The sequence below is a fragment of the Chrysemys picta genome, chromosome 4 (genome assembly GCF_011386835.1).
Source record: "Chrysemys picta bellii isolate R12L10 chromosome 4, ASM1138683v2, whole genome shotgun sequence".
In the NCBI taxonomy this organism is placed as follows: Eukaryota; Metazoa; Chordata; order Testudines; family Emydidae; genus Chrysemys; species Chrysemys picta.
The window spans coordinates 38,922,549-38,941,912 of NC_088794.1; the positions used below are offsets into that span (position 1 = coordinate 38,922,549).

A 19,364-nucleotide genomic window follows, 5' to 3' on the forward strand; every position below is an offset into this window, starting at 1 on the left:
GGAAGAAATCCCTGTCCATGATGTAGGGCTAAGCAATACTAAAAATATGCTAGCCATACTAATATTTGAATATTAACTTGTTTCTGTTTAGTGCTCCAAGTAGAACAATGCCTATCCTGCCTTATGCTGCATTAAACCAACTAGTTCCTGTGTGTTGTGCTCTGGAAAAGGTGGCCGCTTTGTTGAAGAAACCATGTAAAGCATCCAGTTCATTTTAATACGTATAAAGATCCTGGCATGATCCAAAAGGCATTATTCCCACACCCAGTCAGTCAAACAAGGCATTGGCATGTGGCTGTAAATTTTGGGTGGGGTTTATATAATAAAATGAATGACTTGTAAATGCATCATCCAGTCACCCATGCAGAGAATGGTGCTATCCACACACACAGCAAACATGTGAGCAATACTCTATAGTTTCTTTAATGTCCCGAATCTGCTCAGCTTCTTCATGCTTGGCCCTGGGCCCAATCCTTTTCCTCTGTCTCTCCTCATGGCCCCCACACGTTGGGGGTTGTTTATTATTTGTATTATGGTAGCACTCAGAGGCCCAAACAAAATCAGGGCCCCAATTTGCTTACATGTGTTTGGGAGACAGTTCCCTCTCCCAAAGAGCTTACAATTGAAGTAGAAAAGAGAATGGGAGGAGAAACGGGCATAAAGAGATGAAATGACCCACCTATGACCCAGTATCCCCACCTAGCTCCTTATCCAATCTGTTTCTCCTTAACCTATGGGCTCCCAGTCCCCCTACCTCATTTCTCTCCCTGTTCTGCAGTCCGGGCTCAGTCTATTTATCCAGCCAGTCGCAGTCGTCCTCCTAGATCCCAATTCCCAGTCCCAGTTTCTTCAATTGAGACACCCCCCACTCTCTAGTCCCAGTTTCCAGCCTACCTCACCAGGCTCCTTGTCCCAATCTTCTACTCCTGCCTCCCCCCAGCTTCTTCCTCTAGTGTTGCATGGGCCCAATTGAAATCACAGGAGAGACAATCTCCCTGCTCTCAGTTCTGGTGCCCAGACATGGCACAGTTTATAGCAGCCCAGAGTGGCAATTTCAGGGAAAGTCCTGTTCATCCCGGGGCTGGAGCATGCTTGGTGTAGATGGAATCTTTAGGGAATTTAGCTACTAAAATCTAAGAAGTCTATTGAACATATGAAAAATGTGATCTTTCAAAGGCTTTTAACTTGGCCAAATTTGGGTGGATTTTCACCAGCAAAAGGCATGTTCCTGACACAAAGGCCATCCACCTACCAAATGTCAAGACCCTTCTTCAAAGCATGAGGCTGGTAGAACTTTTCAAAGAACAGTTAAACAGAATTTTTTAAGATGGGCAAAACAAATTTTTTTTCCCTAGCCTCATTCTTGGGAATGGCTAATCTGTTTGGGTTGAACTTTCCCAAAAATATTCAGACTCAGACAAGACACACAGCATGGAAAAATTCAGCTCAAACAGTTAGTTTGATTAAGTCAAAAGCGACATAAAACAGGGTCTTCTTATGGGAAGTGTCAGACAACCTTAAAAATAGGTGATGCTTTCTGCCATGCCCACACTAAACACCATTGCTTTGTATTAACTCCTTTTCTTTTAGGGCCCGAGCCAATTGAAGTAATTAGTACTATTTATTTGTATTACAGTTGTGCCTATGCCCCCCTCAAAATGAGATCCATTTTGCTAGGAACTGTAAGAGATGGACCCTTGCCCAAAGAGAGCTTACAATCTAAATAGACAATAGGAGGGAAAACAGGTGAGGTGACTTGTCTGAGGTCACACAGCTGGTCACTGGCAGAGTGTGGAATAGAACAGAGCTTTCCTAAGTGTAAACACCAGTTACCTACCTATCCATTGTTTCCTGTATGAGAGACTCTTCATTGGGAATTTCTCCAATTATCTCAATGGGGGGTGGTTCAGGCCTTTACATATTACTATTTGTGTCTGTGAATGGAGGAGCCACCTTGATATATGCTCACACAGTGGAAGAGTAGAAAGTAACACCGATATTACCCTATCCTTGGGATCATCTTTATTGCCATTTTGTATTTATATTTAAATTTTGGGAAAGAAACACAACCTCAGTTTTGTAGGAATGGGGCCAGTGAAGAAACATCTGGTGTTTACCCTATATTCTGTGGGAGTGCAGCAAAAGCTGGCTACTTCATTCAAGCAAGTCCAGCTGCGGTCATCTAATTACTTCTTTACATATAGACAGCAGAACAGTTTTTCTCTATACCTATTTCTTTTTCTTCACCTGATCATTAAATTTCCCTCTTGCCTCAGCTTTTTAATGCAATCAGCATGCCAAGAAATCTGTCACCAAGGCAGATGATACATTTGGTGTGAATTGGATGCTTACAAAGAAATTATCTACCTTGGTTCTTGAATGTAGGTAATTACCTAAGTTATTCTTTAAAAAATTGAAATGTTTTGTCCAGTTATTTATACTGGATGTTTCCTGCTCATTGAAGAGAGATGATTATTTGCTTAAAGGTGGGGGAAATGGCTTTTTTTAAAGTGATATAAATGCAACAAGGTTTGGGGGGAAACAATTAAACCTCTCCAATAGTTTTGATATAAAAGGAAGCTTTCTAGAGCCAACCATATTGTGAGTTCCTCTAACTGAAATATTTTAATTACTAATAGATGTTGCAATCACTGCTAAAGATAACGCTAATCCTTTAACCTAGATAGTTGGCTTTATGGGTGAAAGAGCGGTGTCCGGGGGTGGAGAGCCTGCCAATAATTGCATTTCATAAAGAATTTCCTTTAACTAGTTTCTCTTTAATTTTCCTGCAGTGCCGTTTCCCTTTCGAAATGCACTGCAGGATTCTCACTTAAGGGTACTCTCAATGATCGAATCGTCGAGATTTGAAAATAATAAACCCTTACTCCCAGTTCGCCTACTAGTAAAAGTGCACCACCATTCTAGGAAGCACGTAGCCCTCTGCATTGGAAAACAACAGCGAGTTATCTGGGTTGCTTTGCTCTTCAGTCTAGGTTCAAGACAACTCAAATAAGCATCTGACTTCGGGCAGGATTTGCATTGCAGAAGCAATTTTATGAAGCGCCTCATGTTTGTTTCAAAAAAATCTCTATCCTAGAATCCAAACTGGAATGGTTTTAAGGGTAACTGTTTGGCAACGAGGATTAGAAATCTCCCCTCAATTTCCTCTACGTATCCTGGTGATAAAGGGCACTTTAAAGTCCCTCTCACAGTGAATGAGCTCCAGTTAAATATTTCAAGAACTTCTTTACATGGTTTTCTCTGATGCATGTACTGTTGGGACATCTGTCTTCTGTACCTAATAAAGTAGTCTAGATTTAAAATGAACTTCATTGGTTTGCTTTGAAACTATAGGCACATATGGCTCATAATTAGCTGGATATCTCTTATAGTTAAATGATTTTTTTCTCTCTCTCTGCCCATTCGCATCAATAATAGAAGCAAACAAAGTTCCAATTGTTCCCTGTTGCGGGACATTATGTGCCTGAATAAATGGATGTTGGCTGTGTCTACATGGATTTGCCATATGGCTACAAAGGCCAGAAGAATAGGGGCAGTGTGCTTTGTGATGGGAATAAGAAGGAGGCAGTGCCAAGCTGGGTGGAGCAGGGGATTCTAAAGGAGAAGCAGGGCTGCACACCTTCCAAAAGAGAAGAATGGGGGAGAGCAAAAACAAATACAAAAAATATTTTCTCTTTTACCACAAACGCAAGACCAAGTCATTCAAATAGAGGACCACTATCTCTGGTTGGTTACAGGCCCTGCCAGGAAATTAAAATTGCCTGGTGTTGGGAGGGGAGAGAGTCGAGGAGAAGATTCATAAAAACAAAGAGACTGACTAGAATCAATTGTGTGTGCGCAGAGAAACGCTCTGTGGTGGATTCTATAAAAGTGAGCGGACGCGCTCATTGTGACTCTCCCATTCTAGCGCCCCAAACTTTCCCCAGCGCTTCCTTTTAGTAGTCCTTCGAAACAATCGCTCTGTAAAGAAAATGAGCGTTTAATAAAAATAAATAAACGCCAACGCTTTCTGCTTTGGGGTGGGTTTTTGCACCTTTGTGCAAACTGTGGCTCCGCCATACGAGGTCTTTGAAGGCTACAGAGAGTATGGATCTTTCATTTCAGAAGGTCCTATTATTAGTAAGACGCTGAGACAATGAAAGTCCCAAAGGCACCTGCTTCCATGAAAGCAAGAGAAAAGCCCATAAATCCTGGAGGATCCAGCTGCCTCCCTCCGTGTATTGTTGGCTTTTAATAAGAAAGGGAAAAGCTATTTTTTTTTCTTTTCAAAGGGGAAAATCGTTTTGAATCGGGGCCCATTGATGCAGGCACCATAAAATAAATCAAGTTCTGATTAAGTGATCATATCGTTTTGAGGTAATCAATGTTACTTTTATAGTGCGAAGCGTTTCATAAACTTCATCCCTGGCAGAGCAGACAGAGCTCACGGGGGCTCGGGTGATTGCCTTTGAAATAAAGGTGATTGCCTTTCAAGCAAAATGTGCTGGCCGCTGGGAAGCTTTATTCCTCCTCCCTGGCATCGTGAAATAATAGGTTTGATAGCTAGTAGGAATCAGGGACTTGTCTGCACAACTGCTGCAGCAGGATGCATTGCAGGAGGCTGCAAAGCATGTGAAACCGCAGTCCTCAGCCAGACGGGCCGTGGCGCTTGTGCTATTTGGGGATTTTGTAGGAGCAAATGGGGGGGAGGAATGTTTGAACGGAAGCCAGGGCTAAACGGGGGCTGAGGGAAGGAATGAGTCGGGGACGTCTCCTTATCCTGACTGGGCAACCCGGATCCTTCTGCCCCAATCCCGGATTCTCTCCGGCCTCGGCCCCTGAATCTTCTGCTCTTTTCCCTGCTCCCGCCTCCTTGCCCTGTCTCCAAACCCTCCTGTGCTTCCCCAGATCCCCACACAGTGGATCAGCTCAGCTAAAGCTTCCCTCGCCGCCAGTCACTTTTCTCCCCGCCTGAGGTTAGCCCAGGATTTAAGACTGCGCCCCTCTCAGCTAGCGCCGAGACATTCATTTGGGAACCGCAAGATCAGCTCAGCGGTATAAATCAGCAGCTGGATTTAAATTGGGGCGAGGGGGAGGACAGAGATTTCAAATCGCCAGATTAAACTACAGCGATGTTTAGAGGGGAGGAGTCGAAAGGGTCACTAAACCACTTATGAGTATTTTATAGGTACATAAAGGCTAATATAATCCAACCTCAGAAATTACCGTAAAAACCAAAGGAAATTCAGCTGCTAAAACTCCATGTAAACGTTACCTTAAGAGCCTGCATTAAACCACATGGGCAAGAGATTTCAGATGGGAAATGTGGGCTGATTCCTCATCCCTACGTGTGAGTTAAAAGCTCTGGAACCCTGGCTGGCATTTGGCCGTCAACTCTGTAAGGTCCCTGGTAGTTTACAGCGTTCAAACGCTGCCTTCGCAGCCTCTTCTCTGCTATTGTGTTTGCTTGCACCGATATTGACAGTTTAAAAAAAAATTACCAAACGTTTACTAGGAAAACGTACTGACCGACCACACACACACAAACTAATTTTTTGTCTCGTTTACCTAATTACACTCTGAGCTACAACTTGTGTGTATATGTTTTCAAGTTATGCAAGTGCAGAAAATCCTGAAATAATATCCAGCCATTCAAAAGTGGTAAATCAGATTTAAAGAAAAATTAGTGTGTGTGTGTATGTGTGTGTGTATACATATATATACACACACATACACACATATATATATACACAATGTCACAGGATACTATGCTTGGAACACTTTTTAGACCTTTACAACCTTCCTTCCCACCCTATATATATATAAAATGGTAATGCTCTGTGCCTGCCTGGATTGTGAATAATTTCCATGTATAGATTTTAAAGTGGGGTTATTTCGGGAATAGTCCTCCATGTTTTCAATCTTATCAGGGCTGCAGAGATAGTGTACTTAAGTGACAATACGTTGTGATATTTGTCCATTATTGTGACAAAATAGGCAGTAAAATGTTGATGTATGTTTTTTTTATAACTAGACCCTATGTTATAGTTAACAGCACGATTGTATGTTACCATTTCTATTACAACTATGTTTTTCAGGATTTATAGCTGACTCATAAGCACATATTCTCGATTTAAATTGCCATACCAGGAAGCACTTCCTTGCAATTAAGATGTTTTGTGTTTCAATAAAACAGGGAATCAAATACAAGCAAGTTAAGTTTTTTTTTGTTTTTGAAGTTTACAAACATATATTGCTGGGCACGAAGCAGTTTTGCATGTGGTCTTTTGATGCACATAATACTGTGGTGCCAGATAATGCAGTGTAATACTTTTAAAATATAAACTTTTCTGAACAAGAGCAGAAGGCTCAGTCTATTGTGTCAAGGATTAAGAGCTCCCTAATGGATTGACACAGCAGAGGAGCCACTCTGGTTTATCATGCCACTGATCTGTAAATAACGGGTCACTGGAAGATTTTTGAATCAGACCATTCAACTTGCAAATGGTGGGTAGGTGTGTCAGAGCTTGGCACACGCCAATGGAACCTGAAGTGCCTGACAGTGTCATCCTACAGTTTCACTTTGGGCAGATTTAACTGCAGATTAAATGAGTTTAAAAAACAGTAGCCATTCAAGCTAATTTTATATGGATGGCAAGATGCTTTACAAAATAGATATCCCTCCCCACAAAGAACAAGCATGAAACAATGTTAAAAGGCATTGTCCTGAACACAAATTCAGTCTTCTCCTGGATTAAATGGGCCAGAGCTTTGTCTAGACCTGTAAATTAATGTTATATCTACATGAATTATGAAAGCAAGGCTTGAGGGATTGTACCTTTTTGCTAATGTAGTATATTTTAGATTATGGGAATCAGATAATTGGTCTGTGCTAACTCCAGCAGTGGCTACAACCCTACTGTTTTAGAGAAAGTTGACAGCTAATCAATTGTGTAGTACTTACAATATATGGGGGAAGAGAATTATCCCTCTAACAATCTTCACCACTAGAAAAATTATTTTGCTATGCAATATGTAAAGGATAAGGAGAAAAGTGTCTTAAATATTTATATGGGCTGGTGGTGTGTTGCATATTTTGATCCTGTGATTCTTTATACTACAATCCTTATGTTCTTTGAGCACTTTACTTTACAAAGATATGGAAATTGTCCTTGGTTTCTAGTGTCCCTCTACCCCAGCATCTATGGCGTGTGAGAATGAATGAGTTAATGGAATTGAGAGACAGTTTCAGTTTTAAGGAGTAACTATGTTTATACTAACGTTTGCAAACTCTGGCAGTTCCTGTCACTTGTGTTCCACTAAATGTTTCTTTAATACTAATTAACATCAATAGATTTTTGGACTCCTTTTTTTATTTGAACTGTGGCATTATTTGCAATGGCAGTGGTACAGACCGGCTCAGGAACCATTGAAACAGATTTGTCTTCAAGTAAAAACTAAAAAATTTTGATTTTATAGCTACATTTTGTGAATGCAAAAAAAACCAACTATAAAAATAAATTTACATTTTGTAAATAAAAGCAAATATAGTGCCCTTTGGCTTAACCAAAAGAAAAAAAAAAAACAAGACTATTGGGTGTCAACCAACATTATCCACATTTGACATAAATAGAAAATATAAGTTAGTATAACTCTTTTAAAAAAAGATTTGTACAAATATACATTTTTTTTTGCACTGAGAGATCAGCAAAGATTAAACATTTCATATAAATGACTTTAAAGCTTTACACTTCTGGCCAGTGTACTCACATTAGGCATAATACACTTATATATAAAACGCAATACATTGCACAGTTGTAAATTAACACTGCTCCGTCGTGGCTGTAGTCAGAGCCACTCTCACTCCATGCAGTTCCTTGTGGGGAAGAAGGTGTAGGGATGCTTAGATCTTAATCCTCCTTGCTCCAGATCTCGTGAGAATTGCCCCCTGCCGAAGTGTGGGCAGAACAGCCGCTGGGCTCCGCGCCTCCAGAGACGAAGCAAAATCTCCCTTAGGTGTCATAGTGCAAAATCTGAGGAGAAAAGGCGGGGAGAGGAAAGGGAAGCAGCCATATGAATTTCGTGAACGCGCCCTGAAAGCAACCGCGACTGCTGCTCCCAGCAGACATAGAGCCCCCGGCGGCCACAAAGTAAGTCGGCAGACCCCGCCCCATCTCGGCGAATGAGTCAGCGAAACCAGCTCCTTCCCCGGCCTGATCTCACTCAGCACCTGGGGGGGCTTGCAGAGGGGGTGGGCGGCCCTGGATCACCCCGGGAAGTGGCTTCCGTTGCGTTGGCAGAGCGGGGCAGCAGCCTGGCCGGCCGGCCCGCCCTCCAATGGGACTCGGCCCCCAGCTCCAGGCGAGAATCAGGGCCCCGCTATTTGTTCGCAGCGCACACGCCCCGCGGGGAGACGTTTAGTGGGTCCCCGCTTCGCGGCGCCAGGCTGGACACTGCCCACCCCCGCCCCAGCCCAGCAGCCGCCCTCCTCCTGCGGCTGGGTTTTGTGACAAGGGGCCCGCTCGGTCTGGTCCCCGGGGAGGGCGCTCACCTGGTTCACCGCAGCCGCTTCCGGGGAGTCTGCTCGGCGGGCACGGCGGGCGCAGAGGCGGGACACCCACCGGGATGGTCGCAGGCCGCTTTGGCGTCCCCCAGCCTTTTCCGCTTGACAAAGAAATCTAGGGACCAAACCCAGGAGCGAGGCTTTACATACACACACACACACACACACACCGCGGCCGCCACCCCAGCGCCACCTACCCCAGGGGCGGCCCCCGCGGGACAGAGACACGAGCGTGTGGCAGCAGCCGGGACCCGCCCTGCCCAGGCACCCGCACAACAGCGCACACGGGAGACGGCGGGCAGAGGAGGCCTGGCGGCTCTTGACTCCCCCTCTCTGCCTCGGGGGAGGGTTGCAGCTGGGTCGGGTTTGTTTACTTCGCCGGCCTGCAGCGCGCAATGTGCTGTGTAAGCGTTTCCCCGGCCGGGCGCCGCGCCCGGCCCCAGCGAGCTGCGCCGCGAGCCTTTTCGCAGAGCCATCGATGCCCGGGGCCCTTTAAACCCCCGGGGCAGGCGGGGGCATTTAAGCGCCAAGAGCCCCGGGGGTGCGCGCCTGGGTCGTGCTTGGGGCATGCCCCAGCCCCCATCCTTACCTGTGATGTGGGCTGCGCTGGAGGGCGAGACCCTTTTGAGCGCCGCTGGCGCGCAGGGTACGGGTTTGATTGTAATCCCTGAGTGGTTGTTGAGCTGATCGGATCGGTTCTCCTGGTTGAGCCGCTCTTTACCCCCCGCGATAGTGCTTTCCAAGGCGGCCGTCTTACCCTGGGGGCTGAGGGAGGAGGACGCAGACACCACCAGCTCCTGGTGAGAGTCCCTGGGGTTAACTCCCGCAGGAGTATCCATGTCCCCCAGAGGTGGCTTGGACCTGACCAGCAGCACCGGGAAGCGGCACCTCCCGACCTGCAGTGTCTCCCGGTAGAAAGCGGGCACCGAGCCTCCCTCCACCTCTTCCCACTGCAGCCTGCCCGGGCCGTCCAGCGGGGTGTCGGTCTGGAAGTTGTAGTCCCACCGCCTCTGGTCATCCTCGCTGATCTCCCGTAGTTTGCTTTTCAGCTCCCGGCTCAACTCTTCGTGATCCACTGGGCCAAAGAGATTCCGGCAGACCCCCGTGCGGGCGTGCAAGGGGAAAGTCCTGCGGGCGGCCAAGCGCTCCAGAGCCGAGGCGCTGGAGAGGTGCACGTTGGACATGATGGTCCTGCTGCTGCTTTGCCCAAGGAAGGCAGGGACCCAACGCGGTGCTCCTGGGGAGAAAAGGGCTGTGATTTCCACCCGTCCCCGCTCTACGTGCAGGCAACACAACCAGCCTCGAAACCTTTGCAGTCTGCTGGTGAGCCTGGGGCTGCCTCGCTTTTAAAGCCCTCACCAAGTTAGAGCAAAACATCTATTAGCATAATAGTATTTCTCTTTAATAACACTGCTGCCATTGGTGGAGGCTCCGCTGTCCCCTTGGGTGTAATACCTCGATCTCCGCTCCCTATTGGCTGAAGGAGAAACTGTGGCCGGGCGCCAAAAGTGGCAAGATCCCTGCCATTGGTAAGCAGGTCCTGTCAGTCTGAGTTATATAGTGGCGATTGGGAGGGGCGGGGGTTGAGATTTAAAGAGAAGGAGGTTGTGTAACGTGACACCCAGCCTGCAAACAGTTCCCTGCCCCCTTTGTTTGCAGGCAGCGGTGGCTGGTGCTGCTGCTGCTGCTGTGTGATTGCCTTTTTTTTTTTTTTTTTTTTTTGCCTTTTTAACATTTAGGAGCCAGTCAAAGAATGGAGTCGCTGGGTTTCCCGGGGGGCGGGGGGCTTAGATTTGTTTAATTTGGACTTTTTAAAGAGGCAAATAGGTTTAAAAGAAAAGGGTTTGAAGAAATCTATATGGCAGTATAAGGGACAAGAAGTTATCAGGAAAAACTAGTACAAAACAAAGCTAGATAGATGCAGATTTAAAAACAAGAGAAAGGATGTTTTTTAAAAGGCTTTTTTATAGTCACTTGGAAGTAATAAGTTACTAGATACGTTTTTGCATTACAGAGTAGAAACACTGCATATTAAAACCACAGCTTTTTTGCCTGTCTTAACTTTAAAACCCATATAATACATACATGTTTGTCTGCTGTAGATGAGCTAATCTTACTATTGTGTTGCCAGGAATCAGCTGACTTGTGCTTTACATTTTCTGCCGATCATTGCAATCAATGCTTTTTGTTGTGATGGGGGTGGGGGAGAGAATCTTACAAGGTGCTCCTACCATAATGGGCTTTCTTTAATGCTCCAATCCTCTCCACAGTAACAAACAAGGGAAAAGGTCAGCTTTACAGTGGTTTGCAGGTTAGGGAGTTCTCTTCTCACTTCTGCACAATGCTAGTGCCTCGATGAAGCCTGTGCCTCTGACTGGCTCTTTTTTGCTGCTTTCAGAAGAAGAGTGAGGGGGATGAATGTTTAATTGCATGTGAATGTGGTGTTTGTGAAAAGTGTTGATTTGACTGAGCAATGGAGACTTGAAGTCCTGTCTCTATCCAACAAACAGGTACAGAGCAAGAAACAGTCAACTGTTTCCTCTCAACCCTGATAATGGGGAGCATTCTTCTTAATGTGGCAGAAGATGATTCAGTTTCCATGTGCTGTAGACCCAGAGCCGGCTTTAGGAAGTGCGGGGCCCGATTCGAACAGTTTTGACGGAGCCCTGGCAGGGATGACTGGAAAAAAAAAACACGTAAAAAAACATGTGGGGCTTGTACTCACCGGGCGGCACTCGTAGTCTTCGGCGGTTTGTCCTTCACTCGCTCCGGGTCTTTGGTGGCACTGAAGGACCCGCCGCTGAAGTGCCGCCGAAGACCCGGAGCGCTGCCGGGTGAGTAAAAATTAAAAAGGAGCCTCTAGCCAGGGAAGGGATTCTCGGCCACTTGCCCCCACCCGGGCGGCCCTGCCACTGGGCGTGGGGCCCTCTTAGGCGCGAGGCCCGATTCGGGGGAATTGGTGGAATTGGCCTAAAGCCGGCCCTGTGTAGACCAGTGGTTCCCAAACTAGGGTGTGATTTAGAATCATAGACTATCAGGGTTGGAAGGGACCTCAGGAGGTCATCTAGTCCAACCCCCTACTCAAAGCAGGACCAATCCCCAGCTAAATCATCCCAGCCAGGGCTTTGTCAAGCCTGACCTTAAAAACCTCTAAGGAAGGAGATTCCACCACCTCCCTAGATAACCCATTCCAGTGCTTCACCACCCTCCTAGTGAAAATGTTTTTCCTAATATCCAACCTAAACCTCCCCCACTGCAACTTGAGACCATTACTCCTTGTTCTGTCATCTGGTACCACTGAGAACAGTTTAGATCCATCCTCTTTGGAACCCCCTTTCAGGTAGTTGAAAGACTTGTTCAGGGTAAGCCCCTGGCGGGCCAGGCTGGTTTGTTTACCTGCCGCGTCCGCAGGTTCAACCAATCACAACTTCCAGTGACCCTAGACTCTTACGTAAAGAGAAATATTCAACATCCAAGTCCAGTAAGAGTCACAGATGTGATTCGAGTAGCACAGAGCCTGCCAAGGATGTATGTAATGCTATTCCTCAGGCTGAGGAGTAAAAGGAGGCTAAAGGCAATTTTGAATTCAGCATTTTCTGATAGCCAAGGGACTGACCCTGCTCAGTGATAAAGATCAGCAGTTGATTAACATAAAGAAGCTAAAACAATTAAAGTCTTCAGACTGAAGACCCCTCATTTCCATGTAGCAACTTTCTTTACGATTTGGTCATGCTTGTAGGTAATGTCAGATGAAGACACAGGCGACTTTTCCAGGATAATATAGGAATCCCACAAAAACATGACCAACTCATGGTACATATGGATCGGTCTCGTAAGGATCACAGGAAGGGTAGGATAGTTCCCAGAAGGCATTCAAAGGTAATTTTTAAAAGATGTCTAAAGATGTTCTGGTCTCGTCAGATATGCTTGAACTCTTAAGTAAACTGGACTGGAACCAGATAGCAGTAGTATTGGGGAAAATATTACTTCATGGGTTTTTCTCATTGAAAATTGATCCCAAGAATACCATATTCCATTTGGAAGATGGCCTGCAGGCGAAAGAGAAGTTGTTCAGTGAACAGTTCATACAAAGGCTATCTTGGTTCTTTGGAACGAACAGTACACCTCATTAGACAACATGGAAGTGTCAGAAAGGTTTTTGATAGGGAAGGAAGAAGCAGAGGTCGCTCACCAACAAGGCCTTCAGTGGCAACAGATGAACCCAATATTATTTCCCTTTACTTAGCAACTTTTCAGGGGAGCTTCGTGAATGGGTTGATTGAAGCCAATTCAGCCTCAGCCTACAGATGAGCATTATATGGGTATCCTTTTCATAATTAGTCCCCTGGCAAAAGAGGGCAGGATTCATTCTCCCCCCCACTCTCCACCCCCCAAGACTTGAGAAAAGACTTATCAGTGATTTATGAGCCCTGCAGACAGTAACCAAACTGGAGATCTGTTTCTCAGAAACCTCTTACCAGAATTTTTCCTTCCAATTAGTTTCACTAAGGCAGAGGCTAGTTTGCTCTATAGCGAGAGAGGGACATTCAGCAGGTGCTGCCTCCATTATAGACCTTTCTCAGCAACCTGTTTCTGCTAGGAAAGAAAACAGGATCATCTGACAGAATTACATATACTGTTGGTGACCTATGTCAAGGGTAAGGGCATCTCTCGAAAGGATTCTTTTCCAAGAAAATTAGATGGTGTGCTTTGTCTAAAAGACATATACCTGGTATTTCTGGTTGAAGTAGGCTCTGAAGTTTTTACAATCCAGCAGAGACAACAAAGGCAAGCAGTTCACTTGCTATAATTCTTTGTAATATTAGCCTTGTGGTGCTTCACACACAAAAAAGAAAAAAATCATAAAAGTGGTGATGGTACTAGCCTGGGGTTGCACAGTGTATTTGCACAGATAACTTACAACACCTCTTATAATTTTCCTTATCTCAGTACTAGAGGATTAGTTACAATTTACAAGCTGTCTCTCCTGATGCATTTCCAAAATGTAGTGTATAGGAATGGGATAGTATCCCTTTAAACAGTTTGTGAGACCTCTAGAGGTCTCTGTGTTCTATATTTTAAAAACCAGCCACAGCAGCACGGTGTATATGTAACTAGACCTTCTGTATATTTAGTAAACATGTTATTTGGAACCCCACTGTGTCTGAATGATTTCTGCATATTACTTTGTGTGAAAAGAAAAAGACAACTCAGGAGTTAACCTTTCTGGGCTTGTCTGTTGATTCCTCCCAAGGACTGCTAAGACTTCTGTCTTCCAAGGAAAGGGGTGTTCGGTGTGAATGGATAAAGTACAGGGAGAAAAATCCCTCTATTTCTTCAGACTAGAGAAGAACGCGAGCAGTGCTGACAACTATATATTCAGACTTGGAACAAGAAGGTGATATTCAAGTCAGTCCAAGACTGGGGGTCTTGGAGGGAAGCCACATGAACGTGCGAGACTACTTAGCAGATTCATTCAAGAGTCCGATGGGAGGGCGCTGTAACTCCATTGTTGTTTTCTGTGCCCACGGTTTAATGCATCTGAAGGAATCAACACACACTGTGCAGACAACCATTCCTGGCATTTAGAAGATCTGGGAATTTCCTCTCAAAACCCAAATTTCAGCCAACATAGAAAACTTTCCAGGGTTTTCTAACACAATAGTGATTTACATGTTACTTCGGGGATGCTGATATTTAGACCCATAGAGGGAAAGTGTATTCATGGATTGCCCAATGTTTGGGCCTGTGGGGGCAGTCTCTTCACCTCCCATCTCACCTGTAAGCTGGAACAATTGTATGGCTGGAGTCCAGATCCAAACGCTCTGGTGATGGATGCACACCTGCAATAAGACAATTACCTTCCCTAACCCCACTCCTCACATCCCTTTGTCATGTTGTCTTGCATTGTGACTCGTGCATTAAAACGTGGGTAATGAGAGTATCCGTGACTTCACTGTGATACTCTCAGCCATGGTACCCAGCTCTGCTGGCACTAACCGTACCCATCCTTATCTTCCTCCAGGAGATGGAGAACATCCTGGCTGACCGGACGTGCCCATGCTTTTCTCATGAATGTAAATGTAGTTTACTGAATTCATAGACTGTAAGGCCAGAAAGCATGATTATGATCATCTAGCCCAGTGATTCTCAAAGAGGGATACACATATCCCTGGGGGTACGCAGAGGTCTTCCTGGAAGTACATCAACTCATCTAGATATTTGCCTAGTTTTACAACAGGCTACATTAAAAAAAAGCACTAGCGAAGTCGGTACAAACTAAAATTTCATACAAACAATGACTTGTTTATATTGCTCTATATGCTATATTTCAGTGTAAATGTAAGTACAATATTTATATTCCAATTGATTTATTTTATAATTATATGGTAAAAATGAGAAAGTTAGCAATTTTTAAGTAATCGTGTACTCTGACACTTCTGTATTTTATGTCTGATTTTGTAAGCAAGTAGTTTTTAAGTGAGGTGAAACTTGGGGGTATGCAAGACAAATCAGACACCTGAAAGGGATACAGTAGTCTGGAAAGGTTGATCTAGTCCAACTGTTTGTATAACTTAGGTCATAGAATTTGAATGGCACATTTTTACCCCCAAGACCTGCACCCTGGGTGTATTCAGAGTCCTAAATTGGGGACAAAAATACTTTTTTAAACTGTCTTTTACTCCTGTTAGCTGTGTTGGCTCTGCAGGGCTATGGGAGAGAGAGCTGGACTCCTTTCTGCCTCATGCATCAAAACAGTTGTGAATACATCACTTTTGTTACTTATGACTATTTCTGCACGAGAAAGAACCCAGTTTATCAGAATCCATGTTGAGTTTTCTGGGCTGGCAGTTAGGGGAAAAAACTCTTTACATTGTAAATCAAGCAAAATTGATGAGAAGTTATTGAGACAACAAATATAGAACCCAGATACTGTTATTTTAACAGTCGCTTTTCATTACTAAACTGCACTTTAGCCTCCTCAGTGGCCATTTTGACAGTATGTTTGTATGAGTAAGACGAACAGATCCCTATGATATATTGTCATAAAACAACCAAACAGCCTTCCTCCTTTTGGAGATTCCAAAAGTAGTCCCCTTAGGCATGAATGGTCTAGTCCTGGAGGCACAGTCAAATAAAGAAACAAGTCTTTAGACTGTCAAGTTTCACAATATGTCTACACAGCAAAGCAAAATCCAGGGCTGGCACGTGCCAGTCGAGCTGGGCTCGTGGGATACAGGCTGCAGGACTGTTTAGTTGCTGTGTAGACTTCTTGACTCAGGATGCACCCTGGGCTCTGGGACCCTGTGAGGTGGGAGGGTCCCAGACCTTGGGCTCCAGTCCAAGCCCAGAAGCCTACACAGCAATGAAACATGCAGCGTGAGCCTGAGTCGGCTGGCAAGGGCCAGCCATGGGTTTTTCTTTGCCATGTAGACAACCCTAAAAGGCTTATGCTTCAAGCTACTTTTCAAGAGTCCCTATTAAGTGTAAAGTTACTGTATTTATCCAAAATGCATTGTATATGAAAACTCCAAATATGAAATAACCCTACACATGATACCTTAATTTGAAATAATTATATCAGCTAATGGAATAATAAATATTAGTTGTTTGTCTATCATATACTTGTTTAGCATTATGCATATGTACAGGAATCATTTGCAGTTATACATTTACACTAATAACATTTACTTGTACTCCTCTATCTTTTTTGATCTGCTTAAAGAAACTAGGCATTACCAAAGTTCAAATACAAGTAAAATATTTGGTAGAGGTGGTCAAAAACTTTTCATCAAAGGTTTTTCAACAAAACAATGCATCTGGAATTATACAAAACCTTTCATACTTAAAACTTGCTGATTTTGTGATGAAAATTAAAAATTGAATTATTTTGATTTGAGTTATATGGAATCAAAACATTTTAGTTTGGTTTTAAAGTGGGGGAGGAGGAAAACCCACCTTTCCTTTTTGATGCCATTTGATTTGAATTGATGCATTTTGTTTGTTTCAGATTGCTTTGTTGAAAAATTGGAAAATTCCATAGAAAAAATTCAAGCATGATAAATGAAAAACTTCCATTAAAAAAAATGGCAAATGATTTCCTTTTTAAGATCAGCCCTGATATTTAATCTTATTCTAACCCACTAAGAAACCTCTTTGCTCTTTATTGTTAACTGGTTAGTTAAACTGGTTTATATCATTAGAGCAGAGCAAAGCAGCTAGTGAATCTAGCCTAGTCTGTTGCACAGTCCACTAATGCAGCTTTGGCCTTAGTGGGCTCCCCCTTCTTAGTAATATATTTTCTGTTAGATACATGACTTTTAATAGATAGGAGTGATTGTTCAGTCCAAAAATGCTCTTGCAACCTGGCCTGCAGCCATTACCTTAGAATCTGTAATAAGTTCCAGGATTCTCTGTGTAGCTTGTTTTTTCTGTATATTCAGCATACCTTACTGGTATATGTTGTGAATTAGAAAGCATGATAGAAAATAATAAGTTATAAGCAATGCCTCGGACTTGTTTACTATGAAAGATGGCACTTTTTGTTGACTTCCTATGCAGTCATCTTTGACTGGAGATGACATACTCCATTAATTATTAATCTGGTTTAGTCCTCCATTTGTGTCCTTCCTCACCAACATGCCAAGATGTCACTTTAAAATATACATATATAATTTTTTGAATTATGTTCAAAGTGGATTTGTTGCTTTTTTCCTACTATCTTCTGGGATGAAAATGATAATTGACTCTAACCATTACTGATCGTTGTCATTCCTTGCACTAATATCTATTTTTAAATTCTGATTTTTAATGTTCACTTTGGCTCTCTACTTTTCTTGCACCAAGAAGGTGTTCTTTTTTGGAAGAATTGTAGGATGATCATTTCTTGTTTGGAAGCATATTCTGAAGTTTAAGTAAAACACCTTGTTTATGCCTGATGTGCTAGTAACTCAAAGTCTTGTGCCAGTTCTGGTGGAGATTTTTCATGTCATCTATTGTGTCAATTAAGCTTCTTCTTATTTATTTTAGGTGTATTTAGAAGCTCTAACTGAGATCAGGGCTCCATTTTTCTAATCACTGTAAATTCTTATAGTGAGAGACAGTGCCTGCTTACAGAGCAAATAGACAAGACAAGCAAAGGGCAGGAGTGGAAACATAGGTGAAGTGACATGCCAAAGCACTAACAGCAAGTCAGTGGCAGAGCTAGGAATAGAATCCAGGGCTCCTGGTTGCTAATGCAGTGCCCTTCACATTGGACTATGCTGCCTGCCTTTAAATTATACTCCTGCCAGTTCAGCTTGGTGTCCATACACTTGATTAACATAGACTAATATTTCATAGCTTTTCCTGCCTATCTTTTCAGACATCATGGCTCCCAGTGCCAGTATTTACTGGGAGGTGGAGCATCTTGTTCTTGGAGGTTAGACTCAGAAGAATAAAAATGGCTGCTGCTTCTGGTTTTACATTATTTTTTTACCAGAAGTGTGAGCTCAGAGCAGGGCTTGTAAACTGAGCAGGCATGATGTGCTTTGGCTCTGTTCCATCTCAGGCTTATAGTGGGTTCTGACATTCTGTCAACTTTTAAAGATATCCTGCACTTGACCTTGTTTAAAAGGGATTTGCTGCTGAGAAAAATACTGTCAAATGCAGGAGTAAAATCTCAGCCTGGATTCCAGCACTCTGTCATACTCAAGGAAAACAAAATTTTGGCCTACCTTTCCCTCTCCTCTCAAACCCTCCCCTCTCCCCTCCCCCAAAAAAGAGAGACATAAAGCTTCCCGAGGGGAATGTGTGTGAAGAGGAATCCTGAGAAATATTCCGGAGGGCAGAGATATGCAAGAACTTAAATCAGATATCACAAAAGATCCATTTTATTTTAGTGCCTGGAGTCTGAAGTCCTTTGTTTAGTCACAAAACTAATAAAGTGTAAGCTGTGTGCAGTTTGTTTGCAAGGATAGAATTATAGCCATGAGCTGTTTATTTCCCTTGTCAAACAGCATCTATTGGTGTCACCTTCTATCCTGGTCAGGTGGTTTAGATGGGTTATATTACACAGGTGGTGACAAAATGTGGTGCAAGAATAGGAGGGGGAACATTCTGTGCGAAGGATTATGGTTAACTGGGCTATGGTGGTAAGTGCCAGGATGTGCTTCATAGCCTTTGTTTTTAGATAGTTCCAACGCAAATTATGTAGTTTTCCTTTGTTACAATGTTAATATTATTTATTAATTATTATTGTTTATCATTCCTATCAAAGAATTTGTGCTAAGAATTGGTACAAGGAGCCTCCAAGGATTATATTCCTGTTGTGATTTCTACCAGCAGCCTGAAGGAAAAGATAGGGAGCAAGTGATCACCTTTTACCCTGCTCTGTTTGTTCAAGCTCAGCAGTTCTCAAACTGTCGGTCGGGACCCCAAAGTGGGTCGCAACCCCGTTTTAATGGGGTCACCAGGGCTGGTATTAGACTTGCTGGGGCCCAGGGCCAAAGCCCAAGGCCCACCACCTGAAGCTAAAGCCAAAGCCCTTCGCCTTCAGTTTTGGCCCCACCAGGCTTTGAAATTGACCCCCCCTCTGAGTTCCCCACCCAGGGTAGCGGGGCTCAGGCAGGCTCAGGCTTCAGTCCCCCCTCCTGGGGTCTTGTAATAATTTTTGTCAGAAGGGGGTCACGGTGCAATGAAGTTTGAGAACCCCTGTTCTAGGTCCTAGAGTTTACAGAAGCTGCATGTCGACAGGGGGATCGGAGAGCTTCTCCTGCTTGAATCCCCACACTGAGGCTGAACGTCTCTGATCACAAAGCCA

At 43.9% G+C, this 19,364-nt stretch overlaps 2 protein-coding genes across 9 annotated transcripts in view; one reads left to right on the top strand and one right to left on the bottom strand.

Annotated features, from left to right (window-relative positions):
* SLC22A18 (solute carrier family 22 member 18) overlaps window positions 1-19,364 on the top strand; it is a 152,935-nt gene that overhangs the window by 16,087 nt on the left and 117,484 nt on the right. Inside the window, exons 1-4 of one of the 8 annotated variants that reach the window (XM_065594697.1) lie at window positions 9,960-10,092; window positions 12,303-12,442; window positions 13,818-13,961; window positions 14,589-14,905. The exons of 1 other annotated variant lie outside the window; for it this stretch is intronic. The gene's annotated coding sequence lies outside the window, so the exon portion shown is untranslated. Of the gene's footprint in view, window positions 1-9,746; window positions 9,887-9,954; window positions 10,093-12,302; window positions 12,443-13,817; window positions 13,962-14,588; window positions 14,906-19,364 lie in introns of those variants that run through there. 6 more of the 8 variants (XM_065594696.1, XM_065594692.1, XM_065594693.1 and 3 more) reach the window with 6 other exon arrangements.
* Window positions 7,356-9,747, bottom strand: CDKN1C (cyclin dependent kinase inhibitor 1C). Its single transcript, XM_005306866.5, has 3 exons — window positions 9,153-9,747; window positions 8,552-8,678; window positions 7,356-8,033 (listed from the first exon to the last, which is right to left on the bottom strand). The coding sequence occupies exons 1-2, from the start codon at window positions 9,745-9,747 to the stop codon at window positions 8,557-8,559; spliced, it is 717 nt and encodes a 238-aa protein (XP_005306923.1). The 3' UTR covers window positions 7,356-8,033; window positions 8,552-8,556.